The sequence below is a fragment of the Chaetura pelagica genome, unplaced genomic scaffold (assembly GCF_000747805.2).
Source record: "Chaetura pelagica isolate M959 unplaced genomic scaffold, ChaPel_1.0 scaffold356, whole genome shotgun sequence".
In the NCBI taxonomy this organism is placed as follows: Eukaryota; Metazoa; Chordata; class Aves; order Apodiformes; family Apodidae; genus Chaetura; species Chaetura pelagica.
The window spans coordinates 5183548-5200759 of NW_009953964.1; the positions used below are offsets into that span (position 1 = coordinate 5183548).

The 17212-nt window shown below is 53.7% G+C and overlaps 1 protein-coding gene across 1 annotated transcript in view; it reads left to right on the forward strand.

The window, feature by feature from the left end:
- The window catches only part of STK10 (serine/threonine kinase 10), a 50659-nt gene that overhangs the window by 24117 nt on the left and 9330 nt on the right, over window positions 1–17212 (forward strand). Inside the window, 7 exon segments of the mRNA XM_010002073.1 lie at window positions 10202–10250; window positions 12265–12414; window positions 13821–13893; window positions 14608–14720; window positions 14723–14768; window positions 15777–15858; window positions 16831–16965. Coding sequence (XP_010000375.1) covers window positions 10202–10250; window positions 12265–12414; window positions 13821–13893; window positions 14608–14720; window positions 14723–14768; window positions 15777–15858; window positions 16831–16965 — 648 coding nt within the window.

Genomic DNA, 17212 nt, shown 5'->3' on the forward strand with positions numbered 1-17212 from the left:
GTCAGCACAGCCCTTGGTTTTTAAAGGAGAGAGTCGATCTGACCCAGTGGTATTTAAAAACCAAGGTGGTGCTCCCTAAAGCCAGCCCCTGTGGTCCTTCAGGACCCTATGCTATGGGGGAAAAAGAGGAGCTGATCCAGCACTGCTTGTCTCGCCTCCACTTGCAGCCAACAGGACAGCATAGCTTGGCTCTTCAGCACCAGAACTTGGGGGCAGATGTCAAACAGAGGGAACAAAGGACGTGCCCCTTGACCGTGACTAAAGGCAGTTTCTGTGCCTAAATATATCGCTGCGTTCTTTCCATCAGTGAGGAACAGCTCTGTCCTCTGGGGTTTGTGTCACTCAGAAGCTGAAGCCCCCTTCTCATCCTGTGGAGGTAGAAGTGTGTCCAGAGTTTTTGCTGGAGATGTGAGGATGGGCTCAGCCCATCAGCCCCAGAGACGTGATAGGCTCGGAAGGACAGGGGACAGAGCCACAGGGGGTGGCTATTCACCCTGTGCCTGGGTGTTCAGAGGCACCCAGTGTAGGTGAAAGCCCTGACAGACACATGGGGAGATGTTCAAGATGTTCATGGGGAGAGCATCAGCCTCTCTGTGTGTCCAGGTCATAGCTGGGCTGCAGAGGCAGTGCTGGTGTCCCAGGATATGCATGGAAGTTGTTGCCTGTGTCCCAGGTGGCTGGTCTGCATGCGGGACTGGACTTTGTTTCTGTGCCTCTGGCACACAGTGGTCTCAGGATGGAGCTTGAGGTCCAGATCTGTGATTTATCCAGGCAGATTTTGGACAAATGGCCACCTATATTCTTTGTGTTGCACTTTGTATTCACTGCAGCCGGGTTTCCGGAGTGGGGGCATCCTCTCCACAGGTTTTGTGCAGATCTTGGCCCCCCCTTCAGATGTTCCTGACCTTGTCCAAGTTCTCAGTGCTACAGCAACATGCAGAGCTAGTGATCTGAGCTAACTGTTGCCTCTGTCCTTTATTTTTCACAGTGTGTATATTACGGGGCTGAGCAGTAGTGTGGGATGGCCACCAGCAAGCTGCTGGGTGACTTGGTGTTGATGAATGGGATGGGGAAGCTGGTGCTCAGCAGCTGATGGATGACCATCACTGGCAACAGGACAGGAAACTTTCTGCTCTTCCAGAACCAGGACTGAGGTCTGCAGAAAGATGCTTTCCTGGAATTGTTCAGTCTCCTCTGCCTCTGCATCAAGACCAAAAGCCCTAGAGACTGTCTGGGCCCTCAGCTTCCCACTGCTCCTGCAGGGCTCGGGAAGGAGCCCGTCTAGTCCATAGTGCATGATCCAAAGGCTGGGAGGAGAGACCTGCCTGGCCATGACTTCTCCATGCCCTGTCTCAGATGGAGAGGTCTAGACCATTTCCTGGTGCTGGCGAGTCACCCCGTGCTCCAGGTGCCGGCGAGGGCTGCATGAGGGGCCCCCAGCCACCCCGCTCCTGCCGGGGTTCCATCTGCTGAAGGGACACTCTGTCCCCCTCCGAAGCCGGGAAACGCTCTGGGTGGGTTGGAGGTGCACACAGAGGGTACTGTTCCCAAGGTGGGCTCCTCCTGTGCTGCCAGCGGGGGTGCGAGTCCCCGTGTGCTGCGGGAGGGACCGAGCTGTGGGGCCCTGTTTGTGCCCCTGGGAGGGGCAGTGCGGGGGCTGCAGAGGGAAGGGCTCTGCAGCTGCACAGGCAGCGGGTGTTACTCAACGTGTCTGTGGAAATCCAGGCAGTGGGGCAGGCCCGGTGGTTTTCGCCCGAGGTGCCGCTGCCTCCGAGTGCCGCCCCGGCTGCCTTCTCGCCTCCCGGCCACCGGTTCCGCTGCGGTGGGGAGAGGATCCTGACTTCCCCCTTTGGGCAATCCCCTTACAGCAGAGCAGCTCTGGCTGTCTTGCTGTGGCCTAAAAAGCAGCCTTGTAGAAGTCACCATGAGGGGTTTCTTTCCCCTTTTCCTCCCGTACCCCAGAACAAGAGGGGTCCTTTCACTCCTCCAAGCTGGGGCTCATCGTGGGGGGCTGTTGGGGTTTTGTAGGTGACAGTCCCTGTTACTTGTTCTGCACCATCCTCCTCACCCACCCTTCATCTCTCTCTGCAGCACCAGGGGTGCTGACAGGCAGCCAGGGCCCCCAGTTCACTCAGGCTCCTTTTTCTGTCCCTTTGTTGCTTTTTTGCTGAATGTGAAGGATTTCTGCCCCGGCACCGCACTGCCTCTGAGTCACAGGAGCAGTTGCTGTTTGCTGCTTTTCTTCTGCTCTTCCTGTAGGCGGGTGGGCGATGCCGGGAAAGCCCTGCTCTCCTCTGTACCCACACAGGCACCCCTGCCCCAGCTCCTGCCTCCTGCCCCTCTCTCTGTGCATGGGGCCCAAGGGACCTGCCACTCTCCTCCTGCTGTGCCCTGCCTGCAATGGCAGCTCTTCGTGGGGAAGGATCAAAACCTCTGATGGGGAGCGTGGCTGAGGACAGCTGTGGCACACCCTGTTCCTTCTCCATGCCCTACTTGAACTTGGAGAACTCAGAGTTGGAAGTGACCACTGCTAATGACAACATCCCCTTCAGGGTCTTTGTGCCAACTCAGCATCCTGGAGAGCGGGGAGGAGGAGCAGGCGTGATGGCTGGCAAGGAGGCAACCTGGAAAGCATTTCCCTTCAGCAGCTCAGTCCATAAATGGAGCAGAGTTTACCACGTTTGCTTCTCTGCTCTCCCCTGTCCCTCCATGCTAATACAAGGGTCCTTTCTGCTGTGGGTGACAAGGATGCCTCTAAGTTGCCCCACGAATGTGGCAGAGCTACGAGGCTGCGCGTGGGCGATGGAGGCTGCAGCAGCAGGATGCTGTGGGTTATCTTCTCCCCTGTGGTGGGCAGCTGCTTAAACAAACAAAATGAAACCCTCTGCTGCAGATTAGGAGAGGAAATTGCTGAAGTACTTCAGTTTTGAAACAGTTTCTGGGCCAGGCAGGGTGGATCTGAGGGCAGATGGGTCCGGGGGACACACGCAACCTCTGTGCCCTCTGATGCTCAGGGCTTAGTGGGAAGGGAGGTGGCTGGGTGGTTATGGCATGACCTCATGCAGTAATAGCCTGGGTGCTCTGGAGCACCACAGTGACTCCAAAAGCAGGTGGGCTATTCAACGTGCCACTGCAAAAGCAAAAGCAACAAGGTCACAGGAAGAGCCCGACCGAGAAAGCCCTGCTCTCCTCTGTACCCACACAGGCACCCCTGCCCCAGCTCCTGCCTCCTGCCCCTCTCTCTGTGCATGGGGCCCAAGGGACCTGCCACTCTCCTCCTGCTGTGCCCTGCCTGCAATGGCAGCTCTTCGTGGGGAAGGATCAAAACCTCTGATGGGGAGCGTGGCTGAGGACAGCTGTGGCACACCCTGTTCCTTCTCCATGCCCTACTTGAACTTGGAGAACTCAGAGTTGGAAGTGACCACTGCTAATGACAACATCCCCTTCAGGGTCTTTGTGCCAACTCAGCATCCTGGAGAGCGGGGAGGAGGAGCAGGCGTGATGGCTGGCAAGGAGGCAACCTGGAAAGCATTTCCCTTCAGCAGCTCAGTCCATAAATGGAGCAGAGTTTACCACGTTTGCTTCTCTGCTCTCCCCTGTCCCTCCATGCCAATACAAGGGTCCTTTCTGCTGTGGGTGACAAGGATGCCTCTAAGTTGCCCCACGAATGTGGCAGAGCTACGAGGCTGCGCGTGGGCGATGGAGGCTGCAGCAGCAGGATGCTGTGGGTTATCTTCTCCCCTGTGGTGGGCAGCTGCTTAAACAAACAAAATGAAACCCTCTGCTGCAGATTAGGAGAGGAAATTGCTGAAGTACTTCAGTTTTGAAACAGTTTCTGGGCCAGGCAGGGTGGATCTGAGGGCAGATGGGTCCGGGGGACACACGCAACCTCTGTGCCCTCTGATGCTCAGGGCTTAGTGGGAAGGGAGGTGGCTGGGTGGTTATGGCATGACCTCATGCAGTAATAGCCTGGGTGCTCTGGAGCACCACAGTGACTCCAAAAGCAGGTGGGCTATTCAACGTGCCACTGCAAAAGCAAAAGCAACAAGGTCACAGGAAGAGCCCGAAGGCACCCGCTACCTCCAGTGACTTGAGAGCGACTGGGCTGCCAGCCAGGGGCTCCTCTGTCCTAACTGGACCTGCTGGCCTCCCAGTGCTCATGGGGAAGCCTGGCTGCCCAGGGCCAGCACTGCTGAGATGAGCTGCCCCCAGCTTTCCCAGCTGATGGCTTTTTTACCCCCCCACCCCTCTCCCTTTCTGACTGGAAGAGGCATTTTGCCAGCCCTGCTGCAGAGGGAACAGTCCGTGGGCCCCTGCCCTCTGACATGCCAATCAGATGAGTAAAAGTTGGGCTGAGGGTGTGTCTTCCCCTCTTAATTGGGCTTCCATTGCAAACCTCAGTTCAGGGACATCAGCTGTTCCACCCTCGGTGACTGTGCAGTTTGGTAAAAATACCTTTCAAGATAAGCTTTTTTATTCTTCTTTGTGTGTGTGTGTTGTGTTTAGTTTTTGGTGTTTTTTTTTTTTAATGTTGTAGAAAGTTCTAAGAGCTTGAGCACACCCAGGAGGTAGGACCAGTCCTGCCCAAGGCGGGAGGAGTAATCAGAACTTCAGTACGTGGCCAGGAGGTGCCACTTCTGGTTTGTCAGACCCAGAAACTGCACCGGGCTGTGATGCATCCTCGCTTTGTTTTCTGGTCTGGTGACCCTCTGGCCCTTGCCTGCTGTAAGGTGCTGGAGGGGTTCTCCTGCTGCAGTGTCCAATCTGCTGTCCTGAGCTGCAAAGCCAGATAATGCTTTTTCATAATGTGTGGTGCCCCTTGATCTGGTACAACTTGAAGACCTGTGTATTTAAGAGCTCTTAATTTAAGCCATAGCTGTTTCATACTTATGTATGTATATTTATTCTCCTGGGCAGCCACAGGCTCACTGGACCCTATTTCCCCTCCTCCCAGGCAATTATGTATTATTTGAGCAGCCCAGAAAAGGGCCCCAGCCCCCTCTGCATGCCCCATTCCCACCTGGACTATAAAAGGTTTCCAGGTCTTGCTGTGCCTGAGGGCAAGATCAGAATGAGCCACAGGAAAAATCAAGGTCACCAGCAAAGCTCTTTAACTTGAGTGGACTTCTGCTTTAAAATTTAAATTTCATTTTGCCTGAGCAGAAGTTTCTTGAAAGGGAAAGGCTGTGTGGCTTCTGCATGCAGATTCTGTTTCATTAAAGGAATAGGAGAAAAGGGCTCATTTAATTTTTCTTAAATAACAGTGCTCAAATTGTGGTCCAGAGGTTTGAGGGGCAGTGAGAATGGGTTCTAGAAGCCAGTTGCCCAGATCTGTTCCTGTGTGTGCATCTTGTGTGTCCCTGTTGAGCTGTGAAGGAGCCCAGCATGTTTGCTGGGTCTTTTGGCCGTGGTGTTGGAGCTGAGACCTCAGGGCTCTGGCTGTGCTGGGAGGCTGACAGCTCAGGGGTGGCAGCTGCCATGCAAGGTGTGGTTGCAGCTACCTGTGGACTGAAAACAAAAATGCCAATAGTTCATAATCCCTAGGATTTATAACAGTTTTGAGGGGGCAGCAGGAAGCAGAGCTCTGGTTGCTGCTGTGTATGTCCCCTGGGAGCCCAGAGCAGCAGAGGGGCTGGGCAGCCTTTGGCAAGGAAGTCCCTGGATTTCTTGTGTGGAGGAAATTGTTATAAACAGGATGTTTGCTCCAGCCCCGTTCCAGGCTGCAGACCCTGCAGAAGGTGCTCAGAGCCCCCTTGCCCAGACCCTGGGCTAGGAGGAGGTCTGGGTGCTCCCCCTGTCTCTAATGGATGTGAAGACACCACTTTCAGGATGTCAGCATTGGAGCAGAGACCCCCACAGATCTCATACCTTTGGTTCACAGGACTGCAGGAGCTTTTTTTGGGACTGGGTGTGCCTGTTATGTGGTGCTGCTGTGATTCCACAGAGAGCCCTGTGCTGGGTCCCAGGTCTTGCGGGTCACGAGGGGGTTGCTGGGGCCAGCTGAGCATGGTACAGGCAGCAGCCTGGTACAACACTGAGACTGTCCCTGTCACTGGAGTGGTTACTGCTCCAGCTGTGTTTGGGACAGCCCATCTGTCAAAGCACATGGAAACAGTCCTAAGCAGAGATGGACCCTAAGCAGCCCTTGGGTCCACCACCAGCCTCCTGGCTGCACAGATACACAGGCTCTTGTCAACAATTCTTTTCTAAAATCCTCCCAGCTCGTTCCTCATGATAGCCAGAGCACAGGCTGCCCACTTTGGGGTGTTAGCAACTGTCTGACCACCCCCCTCCCCACTGTGGGCCTGAGGATGGTGCCTGTGCAGCCTCCGCTCTCCATGAGCTTCCTGCACCCTCCAGCTCACACAGAGACATCTGTGTGCTGCTGCCACCGGGCCTGCCTTCCTACCTTCTTCAATGGTGAAATGTTTTTCAGGCTGGCCCTGCTCCTGGAAGGAAGTGTGCATGGTGAATGAGCTCTGGGATTGCCAGTTGCATTTATTTAAATCCGGTTTTCTGGGCTGAAATGAGCCCATTAGGTTTTTGGATGTTCAGACTATCTGGCCACACCCGTCATTATTTTTTGGCAACTCTGCCCTTGTTGAAAATACATATTTTTAAGTTTTTCATGTTTCCCTTATTCCCAGTGCCTGGCTTGCAGCCTGCTGTGCCTGCATAAACATACACGGCCATGCTGGTTCAGATGGGCTGATTTCCCTAACTTTCTCATTGCTAGACTGCAAACCCAAATGACACTTGGTGAGGTTAGATGCATCCCACACAGATCCAGAGTAGAGTGTGTTGTGCTTGGCCCTTCCCCATTTAAAAGCTCATTGTGTGTAACCAGAGCACGTTTTGGCTGTGGCCCTGATAGGAAACCTCAGCACTGCATCTGCCTTGGGCAGTGGGAACCACGCTGGGTTCCCAGGGCTCTGGTGGCTGTGGCTGTCACCCAGCCAGCTGCTTTCTGTGTGTCAACCCCCTCAAAATTAAAATTATGTTTCTCGTTCTGCAGGCTGTGTAAGAGGAGCTGTGTGAGATGCCAGGGAACTTCATTTAGTTGGGACATACAGAGGCAAAAGCTGCAAAGCTGCTTGCTGAGCTTCAGTAGTGAAAGCACCCAGCTCTCCTGGATGGCAAGGGCCATGTTAGCAGCTGATTGGGACTGAGTTGTTTGACATTTTGGGACTGTTTAGATTCAAGAGCTGAGCCTGGTAGCAGAGACAAGCTTTTCATCAGACCTTCTCTACTGATTGAACATAAAGGAGGCTGTTGCTTGAGCCTGGAGACCTCTCTCTTTGGTTAGGTGAGTTCCTAAGGCACCTGCTTTGGCAGGAGCAGGCAAGGATTGTTCATGACAGACAAACAAAACCTGGGCTGTCATTCAGTGATAAGACAGACTCGTTTGTGCAGGCAGGTATCTGCCAGCCAGAGCAGAGTGCAAGGCTGCAATATATTCAGGGATCAGGGATGTTGGATCTGGTTTACATTGTCCTTTTGCAGTGGCCGCAACCCCAGTGCCCTGGGCTCCAGTACTGCAGCCTGTGTTTGCCTGCTCTTGGCTGGTCTGGGCTAGTGACAGGTTGGATGGCCTGGCAGAGGGCAGGTGCCACAGGTAGGATCATTGTACAATTGTGTGGAGATTCCCTCACCAGGCTGACTGTGCCAGCAGGGCGCTGTGTGTCTGCTCAGCCCTGCAGAGCAAGGGGAAGCCCTTGCCCTCCCATGTGGCAGGTTGGCTTGTTTGGGGTTTGCTTCTGGCACTTTGGTGTCTATAGAGATCAGAAAGGGCTGGTATCTGCTGATGGTGTTGTCTGCTCTGATGAACATGATGAGGAACAGTATAAAAATAATAGGTTGAAATGGGCCTCCTGGCTGGGTTTATTTTCCCAGCAGTGTCTCCCTTCTGACTCTTGGACCTGGGCACATTCTTGCAGAGCAATTCAAGGTTTGCTGAATCCCAGCACCTGATCCTGCTCCCCCTTCTCCAAAACAAAGAATTTTTGTCTTCTACCTCAGTCCAGGTCCATAATAGCATTTGCCTTCTCCACATATAGGAAGTGCAGGGCAAAAGGGTAGATGTGGCTCTCCTGGAGCTGCAGGATTAAACCATGGGAAAGAAGGAGCTTGAACCTTCTCCCCTCAGCTCCTGGTCCAGTGCTTAGGGCAGTGTTTCATAACATGACCTCCACTTGAAGGGCTTAGAGAGCTGTGCTGGTAAACACTGCCTCAGTCCTTGTCCTCAAAATAAACTCTGGCATTTCACCTCTGCAGTATGTTGCCCTGTGTTGCCTCAACAAGGAGAAGAAGAGCTTGCTGGGGAGGTGAAGCAGCTCTTGTCCCTCATAACCCCTGGCTGCTTGAAATTTTAATCTGTTTATCTGAGCAGCCGCATCTGCCCTGAAGGGGAGCAGGGAGCTGTGGTTGGAACTGAGGCCCCCTGGGAACAGCTCTGGCTGAGCCTGTGCAGCAGTGAGAGGGAACAGGACCCACATCCCCAAATTGCCAGGGAAAGGCCCACCCTGTGGATGCTGCCCACCCAGAGTGGGAGCAGAAGGACCAGGTGGGTGGGTGTGGGGTTGACTGTCAGGACTTTATGCACGTCCCTGGTCAATGTAGCCAACCTCTTTATTCACTTATTTTCCCCTCAAGTTGCTCAGAATCAAGAGAGCAATGAACTACTGAGCAATGTGACAGGGGAAAAAAAAAAAAAAAGGTAGAAAAAAAAAATGAAAGACCCAACAGCCCTCCCTGCCTCTCAACTGCCAAAGAAAATCCTGCCTGATTTCTCCCAGCCACGTCAGCTCCCAGCTATGACAGCTATCTCATCCTGTTGGCAAGGCTGCTCTCTGGAGCAGCCCTCGCTCCAAAATGCAGTGGGAAAAGATGTAAACAGAGAGGAAGCAGGAGCTGAAGCTGCTTGCTCGGGGTGGGCGTCCAGGTATGGGGCGTGAGGCCAAGCACAGCTGCTGGGGATGTCACAGCACAGGGGATGCTCCCTCCCGAGGAGCTGCTGCGAGCAGGATCTGTCCCTGGGGTGCTGGCTCCTGCTGGGGATGCCTGGGGTGGAGCTGCAGGATTAAACCATGGGAAAGAAGGAGCTTGAACCTTCTCCCCTCAGCTCCTGGTCCAGTGCTTAGGGCAGTGTTTCATAACATGACCTCCACTTGAAGGGCTTAGAGAGCTGTGCTGGTAAACACTGCCTCAGTCCTTGTCCTCAAAATAAACTCTGGCATTTCACCTCTGCAGTATGTTGCCCTGTGTTGCCTCAACAAGGAGAAGAAGAGCTTGCTGGGGAGGTGAAGCAGCTCTTGTCCCTCATAACCCCTGGCTGCTTGAAATTTTAATCTGTTTATCTGAGCAGCCGCATCTGCCCTGAAGGGGAGCAGGGAGCTGTGGTTGGAACTGAGGCCCCCTGGGAACAGCTCTGGCTGAGCCTGTGCAGCAGTGAGAGGGAACAGGACCCACATCCCCAAATTGCCAGGGAAAGGCCCACCCTGTGGATGCTGCCCACCCAGAGTGGGAGCAGAAGGACCAGGTGGGTGGGTGTGGGGTTGACTGTCAGGACTTTATGCACGTCCCTGGTCAATGTAGCCAACCTCTTTATTCACTTATTTTCCCCTCAAGTTGCTCAGAATCAAGAGAGCAATGAACTACTGAGCAATGTGACAGGGGGAAAAAAAAAAAAAAAAGGTAGAAAAAAAAAATGAAAGACCCAACAGCCCTCCCTGCCTCTCAACTGCCAAAGAAAATCCTGCCTGATTTCTCCCAGCCACGTCAGCTCCCAGCTATGACAGCTATCTCATCCTGTTGGCAAGGCTGCTCTCTGGAGCAGCCCTCGCTCCAAAATGCAGTGGGAAAAGATGTAAACAGAGAGGAAGCAGGAGCTGAAGCTGCTTGCTCGGGGTGGGCGTCCAGGTATGGGGCGTGAGGCCAAGCACAGCTGCTGGGGATGTCACAGCACAGGGGATGCTCCCTCCCGAGGAGCTGCTGCGAGCAGGATCTGTCCCTGGGGTGCTGGCTCCTGCTGGGGATGCCTGGGGCTGTGTCCTGGGAAGCACCGCAGCCTCTGCATCCCCAAAAAGGCAGCTTTGCCACGTGGGGAAGCAAATCCCGGTGCTTTGCATCATCTCCCCCACCTGGTGGGCTTTGCGTGGTGAGACATGGGCCTAACTATTGCCTCTCTCTCTGCTCTCCCCAGATCATGATCGAGTTCTGCCCGGGCGGGGCTGTGGATGCCACCATGCTGGGTGAGTGCAGCGGGCCGGGCTCTTCTCCTGCTCAGGGCGATGCCCGCTGGGCATTTCCAGCCTTCTGGCACCTTTTCAGGGGCAACCTTTGGACAGACAGCAGACGTGGGTGCCCCAGCTTCTCCAGCTACCGTGTCTCTCCCATGAGTTTGCCTATTTTCATACGCAGAGCAGAAGGTGTGGCAGCCCCAGGACATTTCTTGAGCTACTTTCATGTCCTTTTGTGATTTAAATGCTGCTGGGATCAGCAGATCACAAGGCATGGGGAGAAGAGAGAGTCTGGTTGGAGGGGAAAAATGGCTTTAAATATTTATCTGCCAGAGGAACCGAGTGCTTGGGATCTGTTCCCACAGCTTCCCGGGAAAGACGGGGCTGAGATGTTTAATCTGGGTGCCTGTCATGATGAATCTCCCAGGATCTCCTTGCTGACTTCTCCGTATGGTATCGGTCATTTGGGGAGGCACCAGTTTCTGAATAAACTGCACTTTGCAGTAATTCCAGGAATCTTCCCCGTGTTAACTCCTCCCTTCCACATAGAGCAACTGGGACTGGGACCATGTGGGTGTTCCCCAAAAACGCCCTTGCTGCTGCCACAGCCCCCTGTGCTGGGGCTGCACAGACCCCAGGTGGGTGACACCCACTCCATGAGGTAAACACAGTTTTCTGACGACTTCTTGCCTGGAGCCCCTGGGACAGACCAGCGTCTCCTTGGGGTTACTCCCTTTCAGCTCTGATCTTTCCAAAGGCCTCTCTTTTTTTTTTTTATTTCCCAGGAAAGTAAGGACTCAAACTTACAATTTTGCTTCAGCCCCTAGAACTTGGGCCTCCATTAGGGATCTTCTTGAAAGTGGGTGGTTTAGAACATTGTGAGCAAGTGGCTGGAGTGCTGTCACCCCTGAGGTGAGGGGCAGGAGGAGCTGGGGTCACAGCTTCGAAGTGCTGCCAGCATTGGTATATTCACAGTTACTGGATGCTGCCTATTCCACTTCCCCATCCCCACCAGAAACTTTTGAAGTCCTTTGTACACAACCTGTGGCTTGCTGCACCTCACTTTTGCCAGGTGCTCTGGGGAGAGTGAAAATCATCATCTTCCCCCAGAACAAGGTGGACTTTGATGTGGAAGAGGACAAATAACACAGTGGCTGACCCACCATCCCCCAGCACCTGGTTAAGGTTCTTGCTGTGAATCAGCATCTGTCCCACTTGCTGGGGTCCATCCATCAGCTTCCATCCTGGCTGTGCAGTTTGGGCCATTGGAGGGGGGATCTGCACTACAAGGGGCTTGCAGAGGGAGGCAGCTCAGATGATGCTAACCATCTGGAGGTTTGATGGTTTGCAGAGCCATTGCCTTGGAAAGCTGCCTTGGACAGTGAAGGTGGCTGGGCAGAGCTCAGCAGGGAGGTTGTGCTGGTGGTCCTGTGTCCCTGCAGCTTTCAGAAATAGCAACAGGCAGCGAGGTATGAGCTGGTGTGTTGGTACCTGGTGCTACCTGAAAAACCAACTCAGAGCAGTGGGTGGGGGTAATGCTGTTGAGGATTTTATTGCTTGTTGCTTTGGGAGGTGGTCTGTCCCTCCTGATGTACAGGGGCCAGGCTGCCCCTCTGCAGCAGGAGTAGTTCCCTGGGGTGAGAGCTCCCTCTCTGCAGCATCATCCCTGCACCAGGTGAGACCCAGCTTGTCTGCAGGGCACGTGTGTACAGCTCAGACCCCTGTCACAAGTGTGCCTCTCTCCCCCTCCTCATTCCCCTCATCCACTATCCCTGTGGCAGTAGCTCAGCCATGTGTCCCCAGGAGGGACCTGTAAACCAGCAGCTCCAGGCTGGTGGGCATTGGGCTGCACGTGCTGCCTCAGGAATAAATTAACTTAACAGGCTGATTTGCATTGATCTCCTGGTGCTTTGATGCATGGATAGTGGTTTTTAAATGGCCCACTGGGTAGCCTGTGCCTTTCTGCTGTGCAGGTGGAACATCACTCTCATCCCTGTCCTGTTTAACCCTCTCTCCCTCCCTGCAGAGCTGGACCGGGGCCTGACTGAGCCCCAGATCCAAGTGATTTGCCGCCAGATGTTGGAAGCTCTCCAGTACCTCCACAGCAAGAAGATCATCCACCGTGACCTGAAGGCGGGCAATGTGCTCCTCACCCAGGATGGGGACATCAAGCTTGGTGAGCCACCTGGTGCAGGAGCGTGGTGGGTTCTCACTTGGGTGAGCTGGTCGGGAGAGTGGCCACGGGTGTTGGTGCTGCTTGGGACCATTTCACACTCTGCTAAGGACAGCCATGGGCTGCTGGGAGCTGGGTTGTAGAGTTCAGCTACACCCAAGCGTGGGAGGCATTGAGGGATGCTCTCTGCCTTCTGCCCTGCCTGTGGGACATTAGCTACTTGCCTTCTGGCCAATGAGTTCAGGCAGAAGAAGATGGGGGGAGACTTCATGTTGTTTCATGGGAGACCAAACCTACCATCGAGCTGTGTGCTGTGCTTTGGCTCCAGCTGGGCACCAGGACTCCCCAGGCTGCAGCCGTGCTCAGGCCCTTGATGGAGTTCCCTTTTGTGAATTTGTTTAATCCCTCTTTGAACTTTTTTTTAATGCTTTCTGGCCTGCTGAGCATCCTGTGAGGGGTGCCAGTTGGCAGGGCTAGGAGCTGGAAGAATTTGTCTTATCTCCAGAGCAACTCTGGTGGTGACAGGGCAAGTTTTGCCAAAGGGGTTGCTTTGCCAACTTGCTGTGGGCTTAAGTTGGCATCCACCTACCTGCTGGGGGATGACAAGGCAGCTTTGTATGTAGGGCCTGATCAGAATGGTGCAGATTTCTTTTTGGACCCTGATGAGGGGTGCTGGCAGCTATGGGACAGACTTGGGATGGGTCTTGGGATGATGGAAACCAGCTAGCCTGGGAAGATTAAAACCTTCATATGACCATGAGGTCTACTCTGACATAAGAAACGCTCTGCTGGCTTGGGCCAAGGATGACCCACAGTCAGGAACACCCTGAGCCTGGAGTGCAGATGGATCATAACTACTCTGGAGGCCATCAGGTCCATCTCAGAGAGCAGACTGACCTGGAGTGGGCTCACAAGCCTCTGCAGGTCTTACCAATTTGATTTGCATTGGGTTGACTTCAGCAGCTTTCTACAGAAGGGATAGAATCAGGGAAATACACAGTAGTTGTTTTGCATGGGGATGAAGGGAAGAGAAAAAATATAACAGCACTTTATTTTTTTCTGTTACAAAATGAGGCTTTTTGCTATGAAATAGCACTACTGAAAGTAATCTGCTTTGGTTTGTTTGTGGAAAAGATCTCGACTTGCCTCTAGATGTGTAGGGTTTGGGTTACAGCAGGGGTGGCTTGTTATGCCCCTCTCTTACAGCACATGGAAGGGGAGGGTCCCTGGTGGTTATGTGCCCAAAAGCAAATTTAATTTCTGATGCTCAGTTTAGAGGAAACAGCGCGTTGTATCATGTTATTGCCTTAAATGTGTGCTTGCTTTTAAATCTGCATTTCAGCCAACTGTGCTAATGCAGAGCAGCCTCTCAGTTTTCCTACAGCATCTAATGTTACTGCTCTTTGCAGCTGACTTTGGAGTGTCTGCCAAGAACATGAAAACCTTGCAGAAGCGAGACTCCTTCATTGGGACCCCTTACTGGTGAGTGACCTGCTTGCTAAGAGATCCTGTGTTAATGAGGAGTGTCACTCCTCTGATACCAGGCTTGCATCAGACGCTGATGGCTTTTGGGATGTGTTGGACCATAGGGCCTTACCAAGCATGGATGGGAGGATTTAAAAAAGCAGCCTGGGCCAGTGTCCACATGTGCAAGGGTTTCCCTGGCCTGAAGGGAGCTGTGAGCAGCCTCAGTGGTGTGGGAGCATTGCCCAGTGTCCAGGTGCCCTGAGCTGGCTGAGGGGCTACCACGCTCCAGGCTTGGAGGAGCAAGGGACACACGTGCGCTCGCGTGTGTGCGCTCCCTGCTCCCCGCAGCCGGGGGGGGGGTGGGCTTTGAAGCAGCTCCAAGCACATGGGAACGACTCGCCATTCCAGAAATGCAATCTCTAAATCACCCGACTTGCTGAAGGAATGGAATCAGCGAGGATTAATTTATTGTCTGGAGCAACATCCGCGCCAGATGTCAATGTCCTGGGGGTTTCCACGGGCTGTCTGGCTGGTCTGCGGAAGAGGGAGGGGGTTGGACCCCTTAGAAAAGATGCTACTTCTTCTGAAACCCAGAGCCGGGAGGAATGACTTCTTTTTGTGCAGTGCTGTGGCTTATTTAAAGCATTTAATTGCTGCTGCAAGGCTGACGCGTGCGGCAGCAGAGCCTGTCAGCCCTGCCATCCCTGCTCCTTGCTCTGCCCCTTGCAGGATGGCCCCGGAGGTGGTGATGTGCGAGACCATGAAGGACACTCCGTACGACTACAAGGCTGACATCTGGTCCCTGGGGATCACGCTAATCGAAATGGCCCAGATTGAGCCCCCCAGATTGCCAAGTCTGACCCCCCCACGCTCAGCTGCCCTTCCAAATGGTGAGGGGGTTTGGGCAGCAAAGCCTGAAGGGCTCATCTCCCAACTTATGTAGTATTGCAAGAGAGGAGAAAAATGGTCTTTTATAGCAGTACTGTTTAATTTGAGAACCAGTGTAGGTTTCTCAGTCCAGCTGTGTGCTGGGGGCCCCGAGAGCCCTGCTGGCTGAGGGCTGACAGTGAGCAGGCAGCACAGGGGGAGCTGCTGCCCACCCACAGCCCTGCTGATCCAGGGTGATCCCTTGGCTGTTTTCAAAACATCCCGGTTTTGCATGAAAGGCAGATTTTCCTTTAAACCTGGAGATGGCCAAGAGCTTAGAGACTTCTTTCCTGAAGTCTGAAACACCTCCTCTGTGTCTAAAAAATCCAAACAGTTTATTTATTATAACCATTATAAAGGCCACGGCATGATTGCCAGCAGCAAATTACTGGGATAGCACTGGAGTCACAGGTGTTGTTACTGCAGTTCAGGCAGCAGGACCCAGCTGAAAAACCCAGCAGGCAGGGTGGGAGCGCTTCCTCTGGAGCAGATCAGAAGCCAGAACTACTGGATCAGGGAGGTGCTTCACATCTCAGAGCTGTGCTTTGCAGGCTGAGGGTGCCCTCCTATGGGGTTCCTGCTCCTTTGCAGCTGTCCTTTCACACTGCGGCTGTGGGGATGGGTCCTGGAGCATCCTTGTTCGCAAGCATATCCAGCCATGGGCTTCCTTTGGAGCATAACTGCTGGTGTCCTCTCCTAACTCCCTACTTTGGCCCTGGGGCACAGTGGCTGGCACTCAGTCCTGCTGTCTGTTGCTGTCATAGGTAAGGTAAAATCTAGTCCCTCACATGGCCACGTTGCTGATTCTCTTACAAATAATCAGAATGAGTGAGCCCTGGCTTTCCCATGCTGGGAGTGAAACGGTGATTACAGCCAGTTGCAAACTAGGACACAGCCTGCAACGAGATGGAGCAGACCTCTGTGGTGTTCAAAGCCTTTTATGGGCTTCTCACCCACGACTGTGTTTAAAGGTCCCTGGAGTTCAGAGACTTCCTGAAGACAGCGCTGGACAAGAACCCGGAGACCCGGCCCAGTGCTGCCCAGCTGCTGGAGGTAGGGACCAGCCCCGGGGCTGGGGCTGGTGTCTGGGTCTGCTAGTGTCCCAGCCACCTGTGTCCTTATGGCCTGATCCTCCTTAAGGTAAAATGCTCCAAAAAGTGACAGCAGTGGTCCCTTTGGAGCAAACTACAGAGCCCCTATGGACACCAGCTGGAATAGAAATGGCTGGCATTGCCTAACAATGCCCACATGGCAGCCAGTTTGGATTGTACCTGGTTATCCCAGTTTGAAGTTCAACTCCTTTCCTTGCCTCCTACCCCTTTCCAAAATAATACCAAAAACCTGGAAGATGCTGTTCCCCACTGCCTGCGGGTGCTCTGGCTCTGCAGCACTGGTGTACTGGCTTCATGCTTCCTGACTGTTACCAGAGGGTGGTGTGGAAGGAGGGAGCATGCAACGTGCTCTGCAAACTTGAGGGACTCCCGGGCCTTTTGCTGAAGTTCAACACAAACACCCTTCTGTGTGCACTGAGCAATTTGAGCCCAATTTCAATAAAACTTTCCCCAGTGCTCTGTTTGGACCCAGGGATCCCACAGACCAGTTCTTGCCCTGCTCCTGGTGGCACTCTGCAGGCTCAGACCTGCACCCCAGAGCTCAGCCTGCCTACTGTGAGGGGGAGGACATCTCTGCAAGGAGACTTCCTTTTTTAAATGGAGTTGGTGCTCTTGTTTGGGGGTTGTTGACATGAAGCAGCTTTGCAGAGCATCTGTGTGTAGAACTAGCACTTGACCTTGCTGTTGTGCTCCATTTTGGTCTCACTCATATGTGCAGCACATACCTGTAAATTCATCTGAGGGGGGTTAAGCCTGGTCACACTGCCAAGATCCAGCTCCTTAGGTCTTTGCAGCTGTTCTAGAGCAGGAAGTGGTCCCTGCCATTGCTGTCCCCATGTCCTTGCTCAGCTGCCAGCTCCCGAGGTCCATTTTTTGGCCACCTCACGTGTGTGCATTGTGCTTGGCTTTTCAGCATCCCTTTGTCAGCAAGGTGACCAGCAACCGGGCCCTGCGTGAGCTGGTGGCCGAGGCCAAGGCTGAGGTGATGGAAGAGATCGAGGACAGTCGGGAGGAAGCAGAAGATGAGGACTCATCAGAGTCTGCCTCGGTAAGTGCTTCCAGCCCCATGCTGCCAAGTTTGTCAGTGTGACTGTGGTGGGGAAAGAGCCTGGTGAGTTGTCTTGACTCCAAAGGGCTGGTTTACAGCTCTTCTGGGCCCCATCAGGTTAAGGCGGAAGCAATTGCTTGGCCAGGGAGAGGCTTTTTTTTGGTTGCTGCCAAGGGCATGGGGAAACAATGATGCTGGTGGGTGGCCCAGCTGCCTGCTTGCAGGAGGGGTTTGAAAAAAGTGAATT